Source organism: Spinacia oleracea, chromosome 5 (assembly GCF_020520425.1).
Source record: "Spinacia oleracea cultivar Varoflay chromosome 5, BTI_SOV_V1, whole genome shotgun sequence".
NCBI lineage: Eukaryota > Viridiplantae > Streptophyta > Magnoliopsida > Caryophyllales > Amaranthaceae > Spinacia > Spinacia oleracea.
Window position 1 is genome coordinate 740,283 of NC_079491.1, and position 25,170 is coordinate 765,452.

At 34.6% G+C, this 25,170-nt stretch overlaps 4 protein-coding genes and 1 non-coding gene across 12 annotated transcripts; 3 read left to right on the forward strand and 2 right to left on the reverse strand.

The window, feature by feature from the left end:
• Window positions 1-43: 43 nt before the first annotated feature.
• Window positions 44-6,585, reverse strand: LOC110776601 (beta-ketoacyl-[acyl-carrier-protein] synthase III, chloroplastic-like). 2 transcript variants are annotated; one of them, XM_021981167.2, is made up of 8 exons: window positions 6,177-6,585; window positions 3,970-4,113; window positions 3,470-3,606; window positions 2,667-2,772; window positions 2,462-2,580; window positions 1,892-1,956; window positions 1,413-1,635; window positions 44-651 (listed from the first exon to the last, which is right to left on the reverse strand). In XM_021981167.2, exons 1-8 carry the CDS (start codon window positions 6,214-6,216, stop codon window positions 430-432), a joined length of 1,056 nt encoding a protein of 351 aa, XP_021836859.1. In that variant the 5' UTR covers window positions 6,217-6,585; the 3' UTR covers window positions 44-429. The 2 variants fall into 2 exon arrangements, with proteins under 2 accessions (XP_021836859.1, XP_021836853.1); XM_021981161.2 differs by having other exon boundaries at window positions 3,970-4,118; window positions 6,177-6,584.
• Window positions 6,586-7,482: 897 nt separating this feature from the next.
• Window positions 7,483-9,051, forward strand: LOC110776626 (uncharacterized). The gene has a single exon (XM_021981187.2). It carries the CDS (start codon window positions 7,622-7,624, stop codon window positions 8,828-8,830), a length of 1,209 nt encoding a protein of 402 aa, XP_021836879.1. The 5' UTR covers window positions 7,483-7,621; the 3' UTR covers window positions 8,831-9,051.
• A 3,973-nt stretch (window positions 9,052-13,024) lies between these two features.
• Window positions 13,025-13,241, forward strand: LOC130462324 (small nucleolar RNA U3). Its single transcript, XR_008922420.1, has one exon. It is a non-coding gene; the product is annotated as a small nucleolar RNA U3 (small nucleolar RNA).
• Window positions 13,242-16,262: 3,021 nt separating this feature from the next.
• On the forward strand, window positions 16,263-19,743 carry LOC110779715 (NAC domain-containing protein 2-like). The gene is made up of 3 exons (XM_021984201.2): window positions 16,263-16,598; window positions 17,901-18,196; window positions 18,770-19,743. The coding sequence occupies exons 1-3, from the start codon at window positions 16,388-16,390 to the stop codon at window positions 19,325-19,327; spliced, it is 1,065 nt and encodes a 354-aa protein (XP_021839893.1). The 5' UTR covers window positions 16,263-16,387; the 3' UTR covers window positions 19,328-19,743.
• Window positions 19,744-20,007: 264 nt separating this feature from the next.
• On the reverse strand, window positions 20,008-24,504 carry LOC110779713 (protein S-acyltransferase 18). Of its 7 annotated transcripts, none has more exons than XM_056829169.1 (10): window positions 23,651-24,504; window positions 23,367-23,491; window positions 23,038-23,162; window positions 22,819-22,932; window positions 22,247-22,714; window positions 22,086-22,157; window positions 21,877-22,008; window positions 21,693-21,773; window positions 20,770-20,934; window positions 20,008-20,636 (listed from the first exon to the last, which is right to left on the reverse strand). In XM_056829169.1, exons 3-10 carry the CDS (start codon window positions 23,083-23,085, stop codon window positions 20,166-20,168), a joined length of 1,551 nt encoding a protein of 516 aa, XP_056685147.1. In that variant the 5' UTR covers window positions 23,086-23,162; window positions 23,367-23,491; window positions 23,651-24,504; the 3' UTR covers window positions 20,008-20,165. The 7 variants fall into 7 exon arrangements, with proteins under 7 accessions (XP_056685147.1, XP_021839891.2, XP_021839889.2 ...); XM_021984199.2 differs by having other exon boundaries at window positions 23,367-23,497; XM_021984197.2 differs by having other exon boundaries at window positions 23,038-23,192; window positions 23,651-24,503.
• Between the last annotated feature and the right edge of the window lie 666 nt (window positions 24,505-25,170).

Genomic DNA, 25,170 nt, shown 5'->3' on the forward strand with positions numbered 1-25,170 from the left:
ACAAAGCAGACAAATATGTACTTCAACAAATTAAATCAAAGTCTAACAAAGAAGCCAAATGAGGCCTATTATTTAGAACCAAACCAAAGTTCTTGATGAATATTAGTATGTTCTTTGATATACAAAAAGAAGGATAGTGTTAATATGAGGCAGAGTTTTCAGTAAAAAAAGAGTTTTCTCCCTTTCTAAAATTCTAAGTATTCATAACATTTTGCCATGTATCTGTAAAATCGGCAATGGCAATAACTTGTTCTGTGTTTCAATGAAGATGAAACTACTTATCAAATCTAACATAGACGGTCTAAGTGATGGGACGAGCAACCTAGAGAAACCTGTTTGAATCACTCACCTGAAAAAAAATCCTAGCTCTGCAGAATAAATTCACCTGATTTGAATTAAATAAATCATGTCGCAAATTCTTTTCTTTGTTTATCCCCATCTAATAATGGAAGAACCCCATGTTAAACCAGCACCAAATCCAGATGTTGCAATGATATGTCCTGGCTTAACTTTTCCACTCTGAATAGCTTCATCCAATGCCAAGGGGATGGATGCGGCACTGGTGTTACCATAATTTGCTAAATTAGACAAGACACGTTCTGAAGGAATTTCCAAACGTGTTGCAACGGCATCAATGATCCTCTGGTTTGCCTGCAGTCATCATTTTAGAGCTTCAACGTATAGTCATACACTATGTTACTTGGACTTGGGTACTAGTGTCGGACACAGGTACGTGTCCAAGTGTCCGACTCGGCTAAATTGTGAAAATTTTCAAGCATTTAAGTCGAAAATGAAGTGTCGGATTGTCCGTACCTATGTCGGAGTGTCGAGGATCCGACACGGGTACTTGAAGTAAAATGAAGAGTTGGAGTAACATAGGTCATTCAAAACAACAAGTTTTACTTAAAACTAAATTAGGTCCCGTGCATGCACATATATTATAAATTATAATTTGACCATTTTTTTATACGAAGTAAAATATTTGAGTAACAAAGCATTGTTCGAAAATAAAGTAGTATCCAGTACAAAGATAGATTCTCAAAAGATTAATAAAGTTTTAGTCAAATATACTGAATCTTTTCCATAAAAAGTTATTGAAACAAATAAATGAATTAAAAAAAAAAAAGAAAAAAAAGTTTTGGCGGAATTTTTTTTCACCTGGAAGTGACACGTGTCATTTCTGGTGTCTGTTTTAGTATAATGTAATAGATTAGGAACCGGAAAAGAGGGCAGAATATTCTTCCAACTTCATACTTCCAAATACACAACCTAATAGCTAATTTTAGAAACTAAATCATTCAGAGACCGGAAAAGAGGGCAGAATATTCTTCCAACTTCATACTTTCAAATACACAACCTAATAGCTAATTTTAGAAACTAAATCATTCACAGATGTTGATTATGTATGATACCTGATGCAATAGTAACCAATCGATGTTCGAACCATTTAGACCAGCCTTTTTAAGTGCAGCCTCAATTGACTGAGGAACAGATCTAACAGCAAAGCGAAAGACCTCTTTCCCATTCATATTAATATGTGCATAAGATGGGCGCCTTGGGGGAAAACCTGTCACAGCATCATTGCTACCTATTGCTGCATCGGTTTCATCATGTCTTAGGGATGCACTTAAATGTCTGCATGTAAGAGAAGTACCTAAGAATCATGACTTGCAAACACATCACATATAGTCTAAACACCTAGGTAGTAATTAAAGTATGATTAACGGTTAATTATGATATGATTAGAGATTAAACACCTAGGTAGTAATTTGCAAATTTCTGTACATAGCCTTATTTCTGTCCAGAATAGACTAATATAGAGGCCGTTTACCCGTCCTTCAAAGACTCAAAGATATATCAGTTCTACTATAATGAAACTCAAATGCAATACCTTGCGCCCTCGCCATCACTATGCAGGTCAAAAGAAAACACGCCATCTTCTTCACTGTCACAAGCCTGGTCCAATTGAAATACCAAATGAATTTGTGCATGTACATAACCTCTTAATAAAAGAATAACCAGTAAATGCCAGTTATGCCATTCAAGAGTCAGGTAATACACAGAAACATATTTGACCGAGAGGAGAATGTACATAGGACATATAGCTCGAAGCGAATATAATATACTGAAAAACCAAAGACGAAGAGAACGAGATAGCTTGTACAGTCGTACGTGAATAAGGGCAGTTGATTCTTTAAAAGTACAGTGGTGTAACATTTTTGGGTGTCATGGGCCTCATGGATATACAGTTTCAAATAAGGTACATATATCTGCGAAAGCGTAAATCATTACTCCGTGCACAATTTGATGTATTTCTGACTAAAACCTTCATCTAGCGTTCGGAAAACGGCGTAAATTAACGTAACCATAGAAGAAGAGTTTTATTAACAGCCCATTTGTACACAACCATATTAAAACAAGGGGGAACAAGAGAAGACCCAAAAACATATAGAGACCTCACCTGGACAACTACAGCAGCAGCAGCATCACCAAAGAGTATGCAGGTCCCTCTATCAGTCCAGTCAACAAAACGAGAAAGAGCATCTGCCCCTATAACTAGCACATTCTGAAATCCACCACCTGAAAATTTTAGAGTAAAAGGTTAAAATTTTGAAGGTTTGAGGGATGCGGAAATATTACAAGAGAAGAGAAATAAAAATCACTACCCCTTACGTGACAAGCAGCTGACACCAAACCCAGCATAAATCCACTGCAAGCTGCAGTAATATCATAAGACAAAGGACTTCGGCTGCACCCCAATGCTCTTTGTACCTGATTAATAATAACTTATAATAAATTATTCCGGAGCCTACATAAAATCATTAAAGAACAAAGGAAAATTCTGAAGTCTATGTGCAAAATATGAATCCGCACGTAGGAATCAACATTACCTATTGGCTATTACTAAAATTCACCTTCACTACGTTCCAATTTTAAAAACCGTTTCCTGTGATATTTGTCTTTCTTTAATCTTGATTACTTAGTAGTAGAAAACTAATGTGTTATTGGGATATGAAGGAATTTGACAATATCACTCATAACATTACACAAGCAACAAGCATCAAGTGCAATTTTACTTGATTGATCTCATCTAAGTTGAATATAAGTAACATTTGTTTCTATCCTTAATCCCCAAACTTTCCAATATCTAAACAACTTTCTAATGCCTTAAATCTCCAGCAAAGAAAACAAGTTTCAAGATACCAATGCTAAGGAAATCTGCTCCTGAATACAATAACCATTATTGATTTCATCGAAGGTATGCTCGTACAATCAACAGACAAACACACATGTCCGTAAGTCAAGTCTCACAGAGAGGCTGTTTCCAGAAATTCACAGAAGCACATGGTTCACATAAAACCCGTTCCCTTAAAAAATTAAAAGTGAACTCGTAACATAGACAGACATATAGATAATTATCATACTCCATTTTACATTTGAGAGGAAAAAAGTTGCAGAAACTGGTTACCTGAGGAGCACTGCCAAAGAGGTCTTCTGGTGTAGAAGTGCACATCAAGATAAGGTCAACATCATCAGGGTCAACGTTGGCCATCTGAAGAGCTTTCCTTGCTGCTTCGGCAGCTAAGCCTACCAAGCTCTCCTCACCTGTAATAGAGCAACAAAACCTGAAAGTCAGATTGACATCCATGTAAGACACAGGAATGCAGACAAACTTAAGGAATAATCATTGACAGAAAACCAGAATCCATGATTCTATGTAGCCAATCTCGTTTATTGGCTGATTCTCAGTTGGTTTGGTTTGGTTTGATTTATAGGTTATAACATATTAACATTTTAAACTACGATAAAAGTTAATAAAACCTATTGAAGATCAGGCTAGAAGTCATGACAGTCCACATATGCCAGACTTATGAAGGTCACTAGGAGTTTTATGAAGTACAGGGATCATTAAGAGAGCAGAGCAACCCTAGCTTTCTAAAGTTCCATATACAAGATGAACACACTGACCTGAAAGGATACGCCGATTGCGAATCCCAGTTCGAGTAGATATCCATTCATCCGAAGTTTCAACAATTTTAGAAAGGTCATCATTGGAGATTTGCAGCTTGGGTACAGCAGAACCACAACCAACTAGCTTGCAACCTCTATTTACTATCCTGCATAAAGAACCGTCAAAAACAGCAAATTCAATTAGAGGTTTGAAGATAACCAGTCCAGTTTATTTATAAGAATAAAAAAAATTGAATAAGAAGCCCAAGCTTAAGATTCAGAGGAAAAGATGCAAAGAAGGAACGGTGTTGACATCTAGACATGAAAAGCTCATAGAAAAATTACCCTCACACCGTACTCCAAAAGGATTATGTCCCATCTTGATATTAAATTCATTTTTATAAAAGAAACATGAAATGTTTACATGTATCTGGCTTATGGAGCAAAACCATACATAGGACATAGAAAAAAGGGAAGAAAAGCTTCATATTCAACTATCTGATGAATCAAAAATGATATCCCCGATATGGTATTTTCAGAACTGTTGCAACAATAAAGATCTAAATGTGATTTACCTCCATCCAGATTTAGGCTTAGTTTTCCTTACCTTATTTTTGTGAGGAAAAATAAATTTTAATTACAGGCTGATAAGTAAAGATACACCAAGTTCAAGGCCAATAAGGGCTACCCAAGTTCTATTCAAAACTACAATAAGCTTTAACAAGTTCAGATAAGTTAAGTTCATATTAGTTAACTTCAGAGCTGTAAAATTGAGATAAGTTGAGATAGATTTAACATTTCAGATAAGAGAAACTAAAGAGAAGAGAACCCGATCTTAGTTAGTTTTTAGTCCTGATATTGGTAGTTCAAATCACACATCAGAGACACTTATTTCCAATCAGAGATAATACTACAGATTTTCTGCCAAGCAAATAAATTAAACAGCCACAGCAAACTCAAAAACCCTGCTAAAAAACCAAGAATACGATTACTTTGCTTCAATATTGTTTTCTTAGCTACATTTTGGCCCAACAATGAGCGCCATTGTTTAATTTTTTGTCTCAAACAATGTTCTGGCTCCAACTAAGGACTTGAAGGCAGTTGGAAGCATTAACTGTGAGTCGCAATCCCACTAATACATTCCAAAACATACGCATGATACAGTTAAAAGGTTTAAATGATCCCTCAGAGGGATTGAAAACGCCAGCCAAAGCAACAAGCAGTTCATTTCAACGAATCCAGTAGAAGGTCTCCAAAAGTTAAGTTTAGAAGCATTGTGCCTTTAGCCCAATGCATAACACTTATGCTACTTGATCCCAAAAGTAAGCCTTTTAAGAAGCAGATCGTGGCATGCCACTTATTCAGATGTTACCAAAGACACAACTACATAGCTTCAGAAGGACTTTAACCTGGCACGTTCTATAGCCTTATAAGTCAAAATACTGGTAGCTACATCAGTTCTCCACTGAAATAACAATGGTAAAGCAACTAAGCTAATAAATCGAAATGATTAATGGACAACCTCAAGTAGTTATAACTTATAAGGGGGAAAGTGGGATCAGCTTTGAACGACTAGTGTTTGGACATATCATATTTCTTCATCTTGTAGTTCAAGCTGCTTGAAAGTTCGATAGCCTACTATGAACTTGAAAGAAGTTGAGCTGTATATTAATTCTAAGATGGAGGTTACACAGAATGACATACATTTCTTTATCTTGTAGTTTAGTCATCTCATTTAGAGCCATCAATCCTCTTAAAAGAAATTTAGCTCACAATTTCCACATGAATTATGGATTTTGCAACTAAAGCATGCAGAACCTAGTCATTATATCTACTTCATAAGATAGAACATCAGATTCTTTTGCATGCCTCGCACATTTTAACTACACCTGATTGAGCATAAGCTAATACAAGTAACACTTTGGCGGAATTTCCAACAATCAAAACTAACATTCAATTCAATCAAGGGATCAACTAATAACCCAAAGTTCTTATCTTGTCTCCCCCCAAGTTGACACAGTATTAAACAGATGTCCTTCAATTCTCAATACTAAACTCGAATAAAGGAGATTAATCAATGCTCAAAACACCTAAATTTGCTAAGACCAAATGGGAAACCCCATCAGATTGACTAATAAAATGTAAAAATTGAATGAATTAACAATCAAAATGATCACAAATCAGGATTAATAAACAAAGACAAACCAATCAAATAAGAAGAATACCCAGAAACTCTTGATACACGAGGAGAAACATCAGCAGCATCAGCTTCAATGGAAGAGCAAGAAGCCCTTTTGGTGACACTCAAATAGGAACAAAACCCAGACTCGCTTAACCCTAAAAATGGAGAAATTCTGTTGTTGAGAGTAAAAGGCACAGAAGGCGAGAAGAACCCATATGAAATCGCCATTGTTCCAAAGAAGAGGAATTTCAAGAACAGGTTGAACAGGAGAGATCTTTAGCTGAGAAGAAGAATGTGAAAGATGATCATTTGGGAGTATTTTGAGCCCATTGACGCACAAGGCAGAAGGGATTCAGTAGGTGAACTACACTCCGGGAATTCAATTCTTAGGAGACTCCGAAAAAAGTCAAAAAGGGAAGAGTTTTGGTGGAGTGATGCAAAATTGGTAAGTACTCTTTTTTTTTTCTCCAACACATTTTTGAAAGTTTTATATTTATTTATTTCATAAAATTTCTAGAAATAAATTAGTTGAAGAGGGTTGAGAAAAAAGAAAGTTTGATATTCATGTGTTGTATACCTTGTCGGTGGGGTGTAAATGAATTAATACGTTTGTAAATAACATGTGAATAATTTGGCCAAAATTTGGTCAAAACTCGTCCACTAATAAATTAATGAGTCTGCAAATTTCAAAATCGTTCGAGGCTAACTTGAACAGCTTGATGTTGGACTCGTTTTAGGCTCGTGAATATCTCGATCATCTTTATTTACAAGCTCGTTTTGTTAAAGCGAAAGCGAACACAAAACCTCGTAAGGTCGCACAATAAATTAAACTCGCATTCAACTGGAAGGATAGGTCTACATTCACCGAGTGGACTAATTTTTCCATCAAGTACACTTTTTAATTTTCTACTGAGGCTAAGTAATGGTTACATGTTCCATTAAGATGCAAAATTACACATACAAAATATACAAAATCATACACCTCAGTTAAATTTTGTGTATTACCACGACTTGTCGACATGATTGTAATTTAATCTTAATACGACTGTGTGTTAAATCAGATACGTCAATCTTTATGGATTGTATACTTAATAAGAAAACCTTATCATTATTATCATATCATTGTGGAGTATTACCAAATTTGTTAACTTAATGCTCAATACTACGATAAGAAATTCCTTCTTTTAAATTACGCGTAATAATTTTAAATTTACTGATGTTCTTAACTCTCAAGTCCGGAGTATCATTATACGGAGTATGTTTCTGATTTCATTTCACGAGGCTTTAACCAACTAAATTAGTGTCCATTCGCAAAATAAAAACCCGTTACCACATTAGTGACTTAAAGCCCACAACTCCACAAGGGACTTCCATTTGCCAATTTGCGCCAGCAAAGTAGCAAAACCCCTTAAACCCCTTTTCTCCCCCTCTCTTACCGCCGTCCGCCACCGAGAAGTCTATCTGATAATCGCCGCCGCTGCCGCCGCCATGACTGTCCTTGAGCAAATTCTGAAAGCTTCAACCAATCCCCAACCCATCATTAACGAGCCTCTCAAATACCCTTTTAACCTCAGCGCCGAAACCATCATCCCTAATCTCAAACCCCATTCCCAAGACCTTCTATCTCCACTGCAGCCTCTTACTGGGTTCGAAATATCTCAATCCGATGTCCAACTCATTGAAATCACTTCCAAGTTCTTCAACACACTCAAGCGTAAGCTCAAATCTCCTCAATCTTTCTCATCGTCTTCCTTCATTAAAATTTTCAACTCTTTTCTTCAAGAATTTGGGGAGAAAAAATTTGGGGCTTTAGATGGTTTGGTTTCGAAAAAGGGTGTTGATGTTAATGGTGAAGAGTATTCTTGTAAATTGGTTGAAAAGCTTGGGTCGTTTATTGGGAGGGATGTAATGGGGTTGGTGATTCAGGGTTGTCTTGTTTTGGGTAATTGGATGATTTTGGAAACCCTAATTGTCAACAAGCTTGTTATTGATCATGGGATTCGTTCGGATTTGTTGTATAATCTGGTTACTAAAGGGCGGTGTGATATAGTGTGCTTGTGTTTGAGGAATTTTACTGATTTTGATTCATCTGATTTGGGTAGGGTTTTCAAGTGTTTGCTTTCACCTTCGAAAGAGGGGTGTTTGAACATGGTTACTGTGATGAATGAGTGGGAGAGTGAGGCTAATGCTGCTATTGAGAAAGTGGAAGATAAGAAGCTGAGTGGTAAGAAGCTTGGGTTAGCCAAGGAGGCTGCTTTATTGCTTATGATTGGGTATGATCAGTTTTCACCTATGGAGTTGTGTTTGCACTTTTTGTTGTCATCCTCAAATGTGGATGAAGTGGTGTTTTCGAGTGCGTTGAGTAAGCTCAATGCTGAAGAAATGTTGAGTTTTGTTAGGTATTTGGGGAAGTGGTTGAACAAGTACGAGAGGTTTCCTCAGGTCGGTCCGTGTCCTAAGGCTGCAACTACGCTGGGATTGAACTTGTGCCAATGGGTGCCGAAGCTTGAAGATGTAGTGAAAGCCCTTGGTTTGGTTGTTGATGAGCACTTTTCGTCATTGGCTTTGCATTCAGAGTTTCATGAAGTGTTGAAAGTGGTTGAAGGGGTAGTGAGCTCTTTGGTTTCTGAAGGGAGACTGTGTTGCTCTGTGGCCAATTTGATTGAGATTCTCAAACCAGAAGGTGGAGGTGCGTAACGTGGATGACTTCCTTGTGTTTTAATAGACTATGTTCTGAAAAGAATGTCAATTTTGATGTTATAAACCAATGAAATTTCAAGATAACTGAGTGTTAGCTATTAGTTTTGAATTCTGTGAGGCGTTGTTGATACAGAATTTGCTAGTATTATTCGAAATATTTAATGAATACTTTGATAACTCGAGTGTTGAAATTTAATGCAATTTTTAGTTCACTTGTCCTTTGCAATGTGTGATATTTGTAATTTGCTTAATTTCTGATTTTGTTAACATCAACAAGCTCTGGTCTATGGTTCCTTGAAAGCAATCAAAGAAGGTAAGGCTCCAGTCATTGATGTCACTCAGTTCTGTTTCTTTAAGGTTCATTACTTCATGGTAAGGCTGTTATGCCTAATTCTCAGGCGGAATCTCAACCTGTTGTTGTTAAGGCTAAATTGATTTCTGAGATTGCTGAAAAGAAGATCAAGGAGAATGGCAGCGCTGTGCTTCAGTTTGAATAATTAGCTTTATGAATCAATACTTCATCTTCGTCTGTTGAAGATTCTATTACTATTTTGGTTTCTGGGAATGTTGGATCCTACAATTTTGAATCATGTTATACAGAGATTAATTGCCCCGTTTGTTTTGATTGTCATTATTATGTTGCTCTTAATTGTTGCGGGTTTTAATTGTTTGTCGAATGTTAAAATGTCATGTCTTTATGCTTTAGTTCTTTGCTGAACAATCCAGTTTGATATTGGAATCAACAGTATTCTAGGGTTTAATTAGCCGATTTCTCCAGCAGATTGATATGATTTCGTGAACCGTAATTTTATGCATCTTTTAGGTACAGTTTAAGGTTTTTGAGCCTTAGAAAGTGATTAAAAGGATTTGGTTAGGATCACAAGGGTTTGATGCTCTTAGAATCACAGATTATCCTTTCATGTTATGGCTGGAATGTCGTGGCTTGAGCTAAGTGCAAAAGGCGAACACTTGTCTGAATATATGGAGGAGGCATTTCATTTTCTTTTCATGATTTCGAGTAACTTCAATTTGTTGATGTTGGTTTATACATACTGGTTTTGTTTTTGAAGCAAACTGGTTTGGAAGAATCGGAACAGTCATGTAAACTTAATTGTTTTTTCTAACATTTCTAGAGTGAGTTCCCTGTACAAAACTTTTTTCATTTTCTATTGCGGGTGTATCCCGAGATATTATTTGAAGCAATGGGGTTATAACCAACTTCTTACCAACACATTTAGAGTTTGTGGTTAAATTTGCTGTCACTGATGTGAGTTATAGTCTTATAGATATCAGTTTCTTTCGTTTGTTATAAGCCAAATGGCTTGGTTGTGTGATGGGCATTTGGGCACTACGCAATTTGTTTGTTTGACTGAATGGTTTTCTTGATTGTTTATGTGCTTGCATTATGCTTTGAAGTTTGAAGTTTAGATGGCCAATTAGTGTTGTGGAAAGTATATATTCTTGATTTGTTATTGATCTTGCTTTTGCTTATTTGGTACGAGAGTTCACACCCCATGGTTCTGAGTTACCTCAACCTTGATACTTTTTGGAACTTAATGTTTCTTAGACTTCTTTTATCAAAGAATTTTGAAGGGTTGCCCTTATCAAATCTAGGACAAGTAGCGTATCTGCTGTGTGGTCTTTATAAGCAAACTCAAATCCTAGCTCCCTTTTTAAACATAAAATTCTGTTTGTTGTAGTACTCTGAAAATGAATTTTCTTTCTGTGAGGCTGTCACAATGTTGGGGAAATCTAATCCTAGCTCCCGTTTCTTTTATTCATTAGCGAATGGAGTAGCGTGTTTCTCCTCTGCCTTTTGAATCAGGTGTTCTGTAGAGCAATTTTATCAGTTAAAAATATTTCTATGCACAGTACCACTGGTTTCTGTCTTTGGATCCTCTCCGTCCTGTGTTTCCTTTTATTTTTTATTTCCATCCACTCGTAAAGTGTTGTTTTGGGATGAAAAAGAGTAGATAGTGCATGTTCACCATATTATGGAGATGAAAATTTGTACATATTTGTGTGGGGATATAGGATTGTAGGGTGTAAGGATATGTTAGAATCATACATATTGATTAACAATTTTTCTGCTTAGAGTTTTTGCCTTCCCTTTTCCCTGCCAAACAGTTCATCATCAGTCTGAGGAAGCAATTGATAATTGATGGATAGGACTCTGAAAACCAATTTTTATCATTCTATGCATGTAGACCCTGTTTCTCTTAGATTTTATTGTGCACACTTGCATTTAGAAGAATATCAAGCCCTAGTTCCTAAGGAGCCTTTGCTAGGTGTTTGGTGAATCTGCAGATAGTCTTCTTACAGTTTCTTTCTGATTTAAGCTGTTTAGGTATTTCATTGTAGGTATTTTATTTAGTCCCTGGTTTATTATGCGATTTGGGTGACTTTGAAGTTGTTTGCAGGTTCTGTAATAATATGAATTGGAAACTAACTGTGTTGATGGGTTCATATCAACTGTTAGAGGATATGTAAATGCCATATGGCTTTTATAATTTTAATAATCATCCTCCTGTTAGAGATGCCGGAGTATAGTAGCAAAGTTTGTGTATCGCTTAATATGAATGATAATGGTTGGTGTAATATAAGTCTTGAAACTTTGGGTAGTAGACAGATAGTATCTGCTACTTGGGGTGCTTTCTTATGCTTCTGTGTTGGTAACCAATTGTTTGGCGGGTCTTTGCCCGACCCGGAAGACAGCGCCCGTGACCTCAAATAGTTCGTATTCCATTTATGGGGTTGAAGATTGGAGTGGTGGTTTGCTTGATCTATGTATTATCATGCAATTTAAGATTAGTAGTTGTGATAATGTCATGTGTTTGTGCAACTTATTATGAGTAATTTGGATGTAGCTCTGAGTAACCGGGGTGTTTGTTCCCATATTATCTGAAAAACAGGTTGAAGCTGCCACTTCAGATGCTTTCATATACTTATATTTAGGCAATGACTTGTTTGGAAGGTATTAGTTTTATGCTTTCGTATTGGCAAGTACGTAGTATTAGAGAGGCAGTGTCATTTTTCTGTATGATTATTGGGTTTCATTTTTCTGTTTCTGGGGAAGTACTGAATGTAGAAAATGGGTCAGATTTTGATGTAATCTACCATAGTTGATGCTGATCTATTGCTTCCAAATTGGTAATAAATTTTTGTGCTTTACGCTTAGTTGCTTAGAAACAACTCAGCAGTAGTCGGTTTTATCTGAGCTATTTTTCTGAGGTGATTTTTTTTTTTGGTACTGACTGCAAAACTATCCATCAGAGGCTCTTCTTCACATCAGTTCTTTAGCCTTAGTGCCTTACCCTACCAACTAGACGGTAAGTTTTTCTTTTTTTTCAACGGGAATGTTGAAGTGGGTGGTAAATCATAATAATATCAAGAAATAAAAATCCGGTACAAATACTACAGAGAGCGCGTCCCATTCAAATAAAAGCACGAAAGCATCAACTACTAATCTTAAAGTACCTGCTAAAACTTAGAACAAGGGGCCTAAATACAACTAATCTCATTATTACTATAAATACAACTATTTTTAATCGGTCGGGTCAAATGAGTTTGACCCATTACTTTTCGGGTTGTTTGGGTTGGGATAAAATCGGGTTACAGGTCAAGTGTAGGAATGCGTTAGATTTGGGTCAGTTGTCAGTTGTCAGTTGTCACGGATATTAAGTAAAAATAAGCAGTGTTTAGAGGGCTATGGAGTAGTGGATTTAGCTAACAAGGTCAAGCATTTCATTTTCTGCACATAAGTGAAGCCAGAAGTATATGCAACGCTGCTGCATTTAGTGAATGGGGTTGCTACATTGTTTTCTCAACAACAGATTGAAGCTGCAACTTTGCGTGCTTACCTATGTTTCTATGCAGGTAACTGCTTATATGATAGCTACTGCAATCAAATTGCGATTTCTTAGAGGGTAAAAATTTACTTCATGTCTGATAAATTTGATGATTAGTGCTATCCTTGTTTCAGAACTGCTATCTATTGTACTCAACATTAATTATCAGAAGAATGCAATTAAGTTCTAATCTCTAATTTGTTTTTGTAGTTTTTAGTAAAAAATATATTGGAGTCTGGTGAAAGGAAGCCTATAAAAGAAGTCTGGTGAAAAAAAAGTCCCACATTGTCAGAATAAGCAAAGATATGATTGTTTATAAGTGAAAGCAAAGTGATAAGATGATACGACCTTACTTGAACAGGATCTGTTCTATAGTATTCGTACCTCTGTATCTTTGAGTTCTAAAGAGACAGAAAACCAAGTCTGGTGGATGAATCATGACCGTGTGTTCTGAGCGTGATTAACGGCTGCTGTTGATCCTTGGATCACTGTTTGCTGTAGATGATCGTTCCCCTGTTCCTTTGTGAGCTAGGGATGTTCACACGGTTGTCTGACAGACTTAAACCTTTTTTTATTTTTTTATTTTTTTATTTTTTATGATCGAATTGTTACTGCAAATCTGTAATATGGAATTGAAAAACGATATAAAAGATGTGGGCGTTTATTTTTGTTGAGAAATTTTGTAGCAAGTTATAAAATGAACGGAAAGTTTGGAGAGGGGAAACCGTTAACTAGTATTTTATAAATATATCTTACAGGTAGACCTGTCAAAAAACGAACCGACCCAAAAATACTGGGTTTTGAACGTGGTGCGTAACCCGATTTTATCCGAACCTGAGCAACCCGAAAAGTAATGGATCGGTTCCCGGCCGATTGAAAATCATTGTATTTATAGTAATAAATGAGATTATGAGAAAATTTAAGCATAATAGATACGTTATTTTACTAACTAGACTTTAGCCCGTGCGATGCACGGTTTCTATTAAATTGTTACGTTAAAATAAAACTCCCACATATATCAACTGCTATATTTTATATATTAGATTAAATTGATTTTTTTTTATTTTGGATTGAATTTCATTTTAGATTTATTTTTTAATTATTATAGTGTTTGATTTTGGATGAAATTGTATACAAGAAATATTAATAATTATTTAATAAAAATATTTACTTGGCACCTAATTATTTATCTACGTGGAATTCGACTTTTTAATTCAAAAATAATTTTGAAGTCTTATTTTCATTGGCTGAAACCATTAGATTTCCTACGTGGCGCTCTAATATTGGATTAATGTTTGATTTTGGATTGAATTTTATTTTAGATTAGTGTTTGATTTTATATGAATTTTATTTTAGATTTATTTTTTCAATTATTAGAGCGTTTGATTTTGGATGGAATTGTATATATTAGTAATTAATTAATTAATTTAAATATTTACATGGCACCTAATTAATTATCTATGTGGCACTCCATTTTTTTAATTCAAAAATAAATTAGAAATCTTATTTTTCATTGGCCGAAACCATTAGTAATCCTAGGTGGCGCTCTAATAGTTCAGCAAATATGACTCCTTTATATATGTATATTAGATTAGTTTTTGATTTTGCATTGAATTTCATTTTAGATTTTTTTTTTAAAAATTATGAGAGTGTTTGTTTTTGGATGAAATTGTATATGTGTGACATTAATAATTAATTATAAAAATATCTATGTGGCACTTAATTCTTTATCTATGTGGCACTCGAATTTGTTAATTCAAAATTAATTTTGAAATTTTATTTTTCATTGGCCGAAACCATTAGATTTCCTACGTGGCGCTCTAATACTGGATTGATGTTTGATTTTAAATTGAAATTTATTTATTTAATTTTACATTAGTGTTTGATTTTAGAAGAATTTTATTTTAGATTTATTTTTTAATTATGAGAGTTTTTGATTTTAGATGGAGTTGTATATAGTATTAGTAAGTAATTAATTAAAATATCTATGTTGCACCAATTAATTATCTACATAGAAATCAATTTTTTTAATTCAAAAATAAATTAGAAATCTTATTTTTCATTGGCCGAAACCATTAGTAATTCTACGTGGCGCTCTAATAATTCAGCAAAAATGCCTATTGGATTAATGTTTGATTTTAAATGGAATTTTATTTATTTTATTTTAGATTAGTGTTTGATTTTGGATGAATTTTATTTTTTGATTTATTTTATAATTATTATAGTGTTTGATTTTAGATGGAGTAGTATATATTAGTAATTAATTAATTAAAATGTCTACGTGGCACCTAATTAATTATATACGTGGCACTTGATTTTTTTATTCAAGAATAAATTAGAAATCTTATTTTTTCATTGGTCGAAACCATTAGTAATTCTATGTGGCGCTCTAATAATTCAGCAAATATATATTAGATAAGATTAATTTTTGGTTTTGCATTGAATTTTATTTTAGATTTATTTATTTATTATGAGAGTGTTTGTTTTTGGATAAAATTGTATATGTGTAATATTAATAATTAATTAATAAAAAATATCTATGTGACACTTAATCATTTCTTTACGTGGCACTCGATTTTTTTAATTCAAAATTAAATTTGAAATCTTATTTTTCATTGACCGAAACCATTAGATTTTTCTACGTGGCGCTCTAATATTGGATTAATGTTTCATTTTAAATTGAATTTTATTTATTTTATTTTAGATTATTGTTTGATTTTGGATGAATTTTATTTTAGATTTATTTTTTTAATTATTAGAGTGTTTGATTTTAGATGGAGTTGTATGTATTAGTAATTAATTAATTAATTAATTAAATATCTACGTGGTAATCAATTATTTTTTAATTATTAGAGTGTTTGATTTTCGATGGAGTTTCATATTAATAATTAATTAATTAAAATATCTATGTGGCACCTAATTAATTATCTATGTGGCACTTGATTTTTTTAATTCAAAAAGAAATTAGAAATCTTATTTTTCATTAGCCGAAACCATTAGTAATCCTAGGTGGCGCTCTAATCTTTCAGCAAATATGCCTCCTTTATATATGTATATTAGATTACTATTATGGTGTGTAATATGATTTAAATTTGAATTATACATCATTTTGTGGTTGAATTTGACTAAATACAAACTTGTGTAGACCCATATTTTTTATATTTATCACATAAATTAATGAAAATATAATGGGCGTTTTAAAATCTCTCAACTCGTTGGGTTGACCCGGATCCGTAAATTCTTGGTCTTGAACAAGCATTTGTACGTAAATCGAACCCGAAAATGACCGACCCGATTCAACTCGAAACCGAAAATAATTTTTTACATTCCGACCCGCCCGTTTGACAAATCTACTTACAGGATAAAATATATCTTAAGAAGGAGGAGAAAAATCTATCTTAAAAGGAGTTTTTATGAAGTAATTTAAATGTTTTTGCATACAAACTTTTTGTAAATAATAACGTGCGTTAACTAGTTTTGCTATTTTTGCAATTCTTAAAAATAATCACGTACCATTAACTAGTATTTTATAAATATATCTTACATTCTTAGGGGATAAAATCTATCTTAAAAAGAAGAAGAAAAATCTATCTTAAAAAAAGAGTTTTAATATAAGTCAACAAAAGGAGTGAATAATTCTACTACTACTACTTCTCAAGTACTTTAATTTGCTTTTTCTTTCTTTTACGTAGGTTTTTCTAAAACCATGGAACAACAACAACTTGATCCCTCTATGAATTTAGCCCTTCAAAAATCTGAATTATTCTATAAAGACTATTCAACCGGTTTCAGGTTCTATCCTCACGATGAAGAACTCATTAGTGTCTATCTCGAACCAAAAATCAAATGTGAAATCTTGCCCAAAAATCTCATGCATGAAGTCAATATCTACAAGTATCATCCTAGCTTCCTTGCTGGTATGTACGATTTTTTAATTTTTCGCTATTTAACGTGATTAAATTATTGATTATGGGTCGAGTTTTTTTAAATTATGATTAACGTGATTACATAATTTTTAGTGTAATTAATGTTGTTTTTTTGGTTTTTTAGGTCACTATTTTTTTTTTTTTATTGATGTTCGATCTTTATGATGTCATATATATATATATTAACTTTGAATTTATGTATCTATTTTCTGAGGTTCAGTTCACACAGGAACTTCTTCTTCTGCTTCATGAATTTGCTATCTTGTTCATGTTGTGTAAGGTCATGTCTTTTTTCTTTTGTGTTATCTCCATACTTCAGCCGAATAATCAATAAAAATCCTCTCGAATTATAAAAAAAAGGTCATGTCTTTTTTATAAGCAATAGTAATATTAATGTTCGATCTTAATTTATGAATATTATGTAACAAAATATGAGGGGGTGCACACTCGACTACAACTTATATGTGTTGCATAATAAAAATATGATGCTTTGTTTAAGGTCAAAAAAGTTATATTGTTATTTACATAGTATGTTATGTAGGTTTTTTCGTGTATATATTTGCATAGTATTGTACTCCATCCGTTCAATCAAATTCATCCATAAAATTTCTCACTTTTTCATTTTCATTATATATACTCGGTCTCCATATGTTTACATTTGTTTTATTTATTATGATAAAATTCGGTTAGGAATCTTATAAAACAGAATGTTGTTATAGTGTTATACGTAGTACGTTATTTGTTTAATTAGTTAATCAAATTATATATCTTTTATATAATTGGTATTTGTACGTAATTGGAAAATGCCTGTTTGATATTGCATGCATGCAGAGCATCTGCTACCACAGCTCCACAAGGAGAGCGAGATTGGTATTTCTATTACTATTGCTACCACAAGGAGATCTAACATTAATATTACTATTGCTTATAAAAATTAATGTTCGATCTTAATTTATGAATATTATGTAAAAAAGTGAACATCTGCTACCACAAGGAGATCAAACATTAATATTACTATTGCTTATAAAGATTGTTTATTGTTTTTTCATGTATATATTTGCATAGTATTGTACTCCATCTGTTCCATAAAATCATATATTGTTTCTTTTTCATTATGCTCGGTTTCATATGTTTACATTTTTTTATTTGTTACATTAAAATATCGGTTAGGAATCTTATAAAACAGAATGTTTTTATACGTTATTTGTTTAATTTACATAATCAAAATATAGATCTTTTATATAATTTGTATTTTTACGTAATTGGAAAATGCATGTTTGATATTGCATGCAGAACATCTGCCACCACAAGGAGAGCGAGATTGGTATTTCTTTACATCAAGGGACAAAAAATACAAGAATGGATTGCGCCCGGATCGGAAGGCCGGAAACGGGTACTGGAAAGCCACCGGAGCTGATAAAGAAATACGTGATAAGTCTAATAAAATAATTGGATATCGAAGGTCTCTAGTTTACTACGAAGGAAAACCTAAAGTAGGTGACAAGACTGATTGGATCATGCATGAGTTTCGAGTCGAGGGTCCTTCCAAAGTACACAGAAATTTTCCTACTGAGGATATTGGTATGAGGGTATGTATATATGTATTTACGTTATATATTATTAACGACAACTTTTGTATAAGACCGCCTTACTGAAAGACTAGACCTGATCAAGACGAGCCCGGTCCGTCGGCCTGACCCGACTGAATTTTTGCGGGTTGGGGCAGAATTTTCCGGCCCGGTTTCCAGGCCCAGTCCGAAATTTTAATTTTTTGGGGCGGTTTTGGGAAACACAAAAATACATTTTTAGTTATAAATTTGCCCTGATCCGAAAATGGCCCGAAAGTCCAGTATTTTAGATCCGAAAATAGTGGGTTTGGGCATAAATTTCTGGGCCGAATCTTTGCCCGACCCGACATAGCGCGCCGGTCTACGAAAGACCAATTTGATTGCTTAACTAATTGGTTTCATTGGTAGTACGTAAATAATTGATTCCATTGCTTAGCTTAAATTACACCAACCTGGTATTTTGTGTAAGATTGTCTTATATAAAAGTTTGTATATATTACTAAACATTAATATATATCTATAATTATATTTTTGGAGTTTTGATTTATTAATATGTATATTCCAAATGAATTAATGAGTTGAATTGTTTTGTAGCTGGATGACTGGGTGTTATGCAGAATCTACAAAAAGGAAAAGAAAAAGGCGTCGCGACCTAAAAAAGCAAGCGTCGGGAAAAAGAAAAAGAGAGAAGAAAGCAGCTTATCTGCAGTGCCTGTGATAATCAAGAAAAATACCCAGAAAAATAAGAAAAACCCTCGTTCTTCTTCTTCTGCGTCTGTTTCTGGAAACAGTAATAATGTTGATGTTGCTGTCAACATTAATGTTCAAAACAACACCATTAGCAACAACGTTGTCAACTTCAATAATGCAGTCAACAACAACAACCTTATTCCTGCTAACCTTTCCTATAACAACAACAGCAACACCGTCAACTTCAATGGAGTCAACAACAACCTTATTCCTGCTAACCTTTCCTATAACAACGACGACGACAACAACAACAACAATTATGAGTATGGTACTAGTTCCGTCTGGAATAACTATGGCAACAGTGAAGATATGTATTATTTGGTGATGCAGGAAGCCAATGGTTTGCTTACACCTTCACTACCTCCTAATCTAAACCAGATTATGGAATTACCTGCACAATAATATCTCATGGGAGCAGATAATTAAGCTGCATGTTTCAAGCTTAAAATCTCGATACTATATTAATTAAGGATAGTTTGGTACTTTCATATAAGGATAGTTTAGTGAGATTGATGGATAGCTCAGTTGGTTAGAACTTCCATCCCGGTTCCAGGTGATCCTGTGATCGATTCTCATCCCCGCCTTTATAGCTCATTCGCACCAAAAAAATATATAAGGATAGTTTAGTACTTTCATATACTAGCTTGTTTAATACTAGCTTGTTTAAGCATATAAGATATAAGGATAGTTTAATACTAGATTGTTTAAGAATATAAGGATAGTTTATTACTTTCATATACTCAATACGTTTCTGTTATTATACATTTATACCTATATAATAATACTCTATATCCATAACTTGTTTTGTTTTTGTTTGAGATCTTACATTGTATTTTTAATCCTTTCTGCTGAAATAATTTTATGAGTACTTGATTTTAGCATCTGCTGGAAGCATAATGCATAATGCATAATGCATAATGCATAATGCATAATGATAAACTTAATGATTTGGCTAGCAGAACTGTTTAAACAACAAGTCAGTGCATTTTTTATCAGCTTGTTGTTTTGTGCACTCTTGCTTCTGTTTTAGAGAAAAGATAATCACAACTTCCATAAAGTTTTCTGTTTTCTATTTGTATGAATTGCATTAAAACAATGAAATATCACATTAAAACGAAGTATTTCAAGCAACAAAAGGGGTCAAACAATTGATCCCCTGGTATGAATTGCATATAAATAAATGAATCATCTATCAATTCTGTAGTTATAAAATAGTTGAATACAAGTATCACAAATAACATTATCTGGGGGAAGCTTCAGTCCCATCTTTAACAATGGAACACAGAACTTGCTTTGATATATAACCCTCCAACTCCCTTGAAACCCCTGTTAATTTCAAGTCAAAATTACTTCTGTATATCTGATTTTGCAGTGCAGTTGTATTAGACATAGTAGCTGAAGACCCAGAAAACCGTCTTCTTGGGCTCGAGAATCTCCCTGGTGAACCTGATTTTGAAACAACAAGTGGGGTTATTTTGTTCTGATCTAATTCTGGTTTCACCAGTAAGCCACTTTTCATCTCGAATGGAAGTGGATTTAGTTCATGTTCAACCACTTGTCTTTCTTTGGCCTTTTCAGCAGCTTTTAGGGCTTTTTCTTTACTCATCTGTATCAGCTTCCATGGATCAATGCTAGCATGAAAGTTTTGGTGTTGGTTCAAGATGGAAGTGCCAGAATTTGGGTCAATTTTCACAGATAACTGTTCTGGACTCTGAAAGTATCATCAGTAAGTGATTAGGTAGTAAAATATAGCAGATATTCAAATAGTAAATGATGTATATACGAAGGTAAGGCTGCAAATGCTTGCAAATACTAAATACAAAGATAGGCTGCAATTGCTTTACCAAATTTGTTCTTTGTCCAATGAATTGAGACAGGACCATAGGTCTTTTTGGTGAATCAGGTTGACTGCTATCATCTGATGAAAAATCTGAATCATTGAAAGACTCCAATCCACTAAATCGGTGCTCCTCTCTCATGGCCAATATGTAATCGTATGTTCTCATTCCCTGAAATTATTGAATTAACACATACTCAGGTGTTGTTTGGTTGACATGAAATACATGGGAAGTGTAGCTTCCTAGGAAGTTAAAGGTTGTGGTGTTTGGTTTGCAAAAATGTGGGAAGTCACACTTCCTAGGAACTTCCACTTCCCACAAAATGGAGGAAGTTGCTTAGCTAGATCACCTGGTAAGTGGAACTTCACATGAGAAGTTACGTCCCATATTCAACCAAACAATATTTCTTACTTCCTAGGAAATGTGAATACATGGGAAAATCTTATTGCTAGGACCTTTTACTTCCTACTGTCAACCAAATGTTACCCTAGACTTCAAAGTTCAAATAGATGTTTAGAGTGCTTCTCGGTACATTTTTACCAGGCTGCAGACTGAACAAGAAATGTTCGACATAGTACTCCAAAACTCATGACGCAAAACAGCTAGAATAATGAATATGCAACTCCTAATGATTTGTTCTCAAAGAAGAAATTTTTAGCCATTTGTGTTACTTAACTCGTAGCATTTGACATTACCAAAACTCTATTCAGAGAACGTTACTGATGGCTCCTTGTAGGAAGGTTAATCACAGCTCATATGTGACAACAATGGAGAGTAATAAGGCCATAATCAATTAGCACTACTAAGTACTAACAGTTTAAACTTTTACTTTCGAGAAAAGTACTAGTTAATTGGAGGCATAAACAATAAGCAATTAGCAATTCCTGAAAATACAGTATCAGTTAAGGCAAAGTAGCCATCAGAAGTACCTTGCGAATGAGGACTACATGAAAGAAAAAGAGTTGGCCAAGTGCTGCTGAGCCATAGGCTGTCATCAAAACCAACACCGCCTACAAGGTTACATCAACAACAACAACAACCAATAAGCAAAATGGAATACTTTGTAGTACAATATAGTGTCAGGTATGCAAACAGAAATTATAAGAAGCTTACAGATATTGCAGCAAGAATCCCCCTAGGAAACTTGGTGGTTTGATATACCCTTGCTAATTCCTGATCTACGTCTTTCTTATAAGCAAAGCACCGAATAAATATGGCAATGGCTATTCCCCCTTCAATGGCAAGCTGCAATCATCAGAAAAAAGTTTAGCAAAACATAACATTTGATGAAAACAAACCTGTGTTGTAATAAAATAGCTCACCATCAACAGGACACATATCATAAGAAGGATGAATGTTGTATAATTCCTTTTTCCCACACAATTGTTGAGCCACTACAAGGGAGCAAAAGATAAGAGTTAGAGAGCATATGATACAAACATACTTACTTACATACAGATCCAACAGTATGTACATTCCTTACCCTGCAATGATGATCAAACCCTTCAACACAACGATTACAAGTCCTACAATGTTTGCTATGTTTTTTAACATGGAAATTGCACAAGGAGCAAAAGGAGAAATCATCTTCCTTATCATTGTTAGGATCAATCTCAGGTGAAACTGAGTCATCATCTTCTTTGGTAACAAGGGGTGGTAGAGGAAAAGGAAGCAAGGGATCCAAGTGAACATTGCCATTAGCTATTCGCGGATCCAACAAGTACTTCCTCCTAATATAAGTCTTAAGAATCTTGCGCTCCATCCTCCTAAAACACCTCATAACCATCTGTCTGAAAATGAAACCATAATTCAGCTTTGTAAATGAAACTGTTTTAGTTTTACTAATGCTAGAACTCCTCTTCACTTTCTTTCTCTTATGATTGTTGTGTCTATTTTTTGCAGATGGATCAGTTGCTGTGCACCTAATGAATAGCACCATAACCGCAAATGCCTGAAATGAGATCATTTTATTTGAATGAATTATACACACACCTTTGATTGATTACTGAAAAATTACAAGCAAATACTCAAATTACAAGTTGTGTAGGGTTTTACCACAGAGGAAAAGACCGTAATGACTACAATTTCAGCAATTCGATTGCCAAGAAAAGGCCATAGAAAGCAATAGAAAAAAGCCACCAGGAAACTATATAGTGCCATTCCCACCACCTATAAGTAACAATCAAATCAGGCAAAGATTTCAAGTAATTAAATATAGAAGTACTCAAAATTCCAACTTTTTCCATTTTTGCAGAAGGAATGAAATTTAGTAACCTGTAAAGGATGGAGAGGACGCTGCCAACCATGGCGCCTGGCGTACATTCGTAGCTAGATGCCGCTTCCTTCCTACGCCGCCGCCGCCGCTGCCGGATTAGTATAGCAAACCCCTCTCAATCGAGCTATAAAATTTAACCCCAGAAATCTCAATCCTAACAGTTCCGTAAGAAATAGGAAAAATCAGTAATTAAGCTCACTATAACATGAATTTAGGACCCCAAAAAATGTAACCTCCTAAAATTTTCACATGAACTGCATTTCTGGGGAATAAGCAATGAATTAAAATTAAGTGAATAAATATGCACAATTATAAGTGAAAAGCTGACCTTCAAAGGTTCAAAAAGATACAGAGAAACCCAGAAGTTGTTGATAATCTTCCACCTTGAACTTGACGGTTTTCTGGGTTTGAGCTTGAATTTGAAATTGGCCGAATTCAGTAACCTCTTTATAGCTGAATCTTTGCAAATGAAACGATGATTTTAAGACATGATTCTACAAATATAGCAACAATAATCTAAAATATCCATGAAAAATTCGAAACCGTATCTTAAATTAGAAAACAATAAAGGATTGAAAATGGGAGATTAAGAGAAAAAAAATGTAGTTTTACCTTGTGAAATGAGAGTCTGATGCTTTGGGCGGGGTTCCCGTTATTTTCAACAATTCGAAATTGAAGAGAGAGAAAATGAGAGGATAGAGAAAGACCAAAACACAGACATATTTTGCTTATTGGGTCTACCACTAATCCACTATGGCCTTGTTTTCACTTTTTTTATTTTTTATTTTTCATTTTAAAATGACCTTGTTTGATTTGATCCTATAAAGACCCTGTTAAGCAAATCATTTTGACTTTGTCCAATAATAATAAAGAAGACTCCAAGCCCAATACCTTGTAATTTAAAGAGCCTGGCTATGCATAAAGATAGTGGTGGGCCGGCCTGGGCCGACTTGAGGTATGGCACGAGCAGAAAGTCGTGGGCACTACTCGGCCGCATTTTTTTTTGGAAAAGCGCATCAAGGCACGACAAGGAACAACATGATTGAACACAAAAATTTGAATAGAATTAGGCACAAGCCGCACAACACGACAAGTGAAAATTTAGGCCTGGCAGGGCTCGACATGAAATAAGTAGACTTGATATGGACCAAGCCTGTTCAGGACCAAAGTACACCGGCTCAGCACGAAGCACAAATACGACCATCTTTAGCAGTGCAGTGCTCGTAAACTAAATTTCACTCACAAACAAGGACGGAATTAGGGGATGGCCGGCGGGGTCATGGCAACAAACTGCACATGTCTACTATAGCTCAAGTGGTAATTTTGCCTAGAAAGTTAGACGTTGTTCGGAGATACATGGTCCAAATCCTGTTAAGCATGGTTTCAAAAGGGAGAGTTTTGTAACGTTTGTTTTGTTTATTCTCAGTAACACCGAAGTACTATGTAAAACCAAAGTTTTGTCTAATAATTACCAGAGAACTTTGCCTTAATTCATTCATTTTATTTCAGAGGATATATATGATCACTAATCATAATCAATATTCATATAAACTGGGCGCTTTGCTTTTAGCAAATTGTGGCCTAAATTAAAGCATACAAAAGCATGCACAGCAGCAGCTTCCAACTGTTGTTCAGATAATGTAGCAGCACACCAGTTACTAAGAGCTGCACCACTTGAACTGCTCATCAGCTTCTTTGTCACGCTGACATCTTTCGGAAAGTACATCTTCGCCAAATCAACCAACCCATACCATCTATATCGGTCTTGACCAAAAACAACAGCTGCCAATTGGCCTAAATCAACAGCATTCCTGCACTTAATCCCGTAATTCATGTCCAATGCCTCGAGACAGTGCCTAATCCCAACACCTGCAAAAGATATCCAATTGAGTTGCAGGAAAGCAGACAGTGAAGAAGGTGCCTCTTTAAAGTGAAGTAGATGGATAATCAGACACCTCCCGCCATAACACAGCTTCAGTACTGCAACTTTCTCAGTAACTTGGTTGTTGCCACCATAAACATCGGCACCAAGGCAGGGTCTACAATCTTTCTCTATGTCCAGCCCTACAACACATCTATGATCTGTGCCCCGCCTTTCATCTTGGCTACCTTTGGTAATGCTGGCAAGCAAG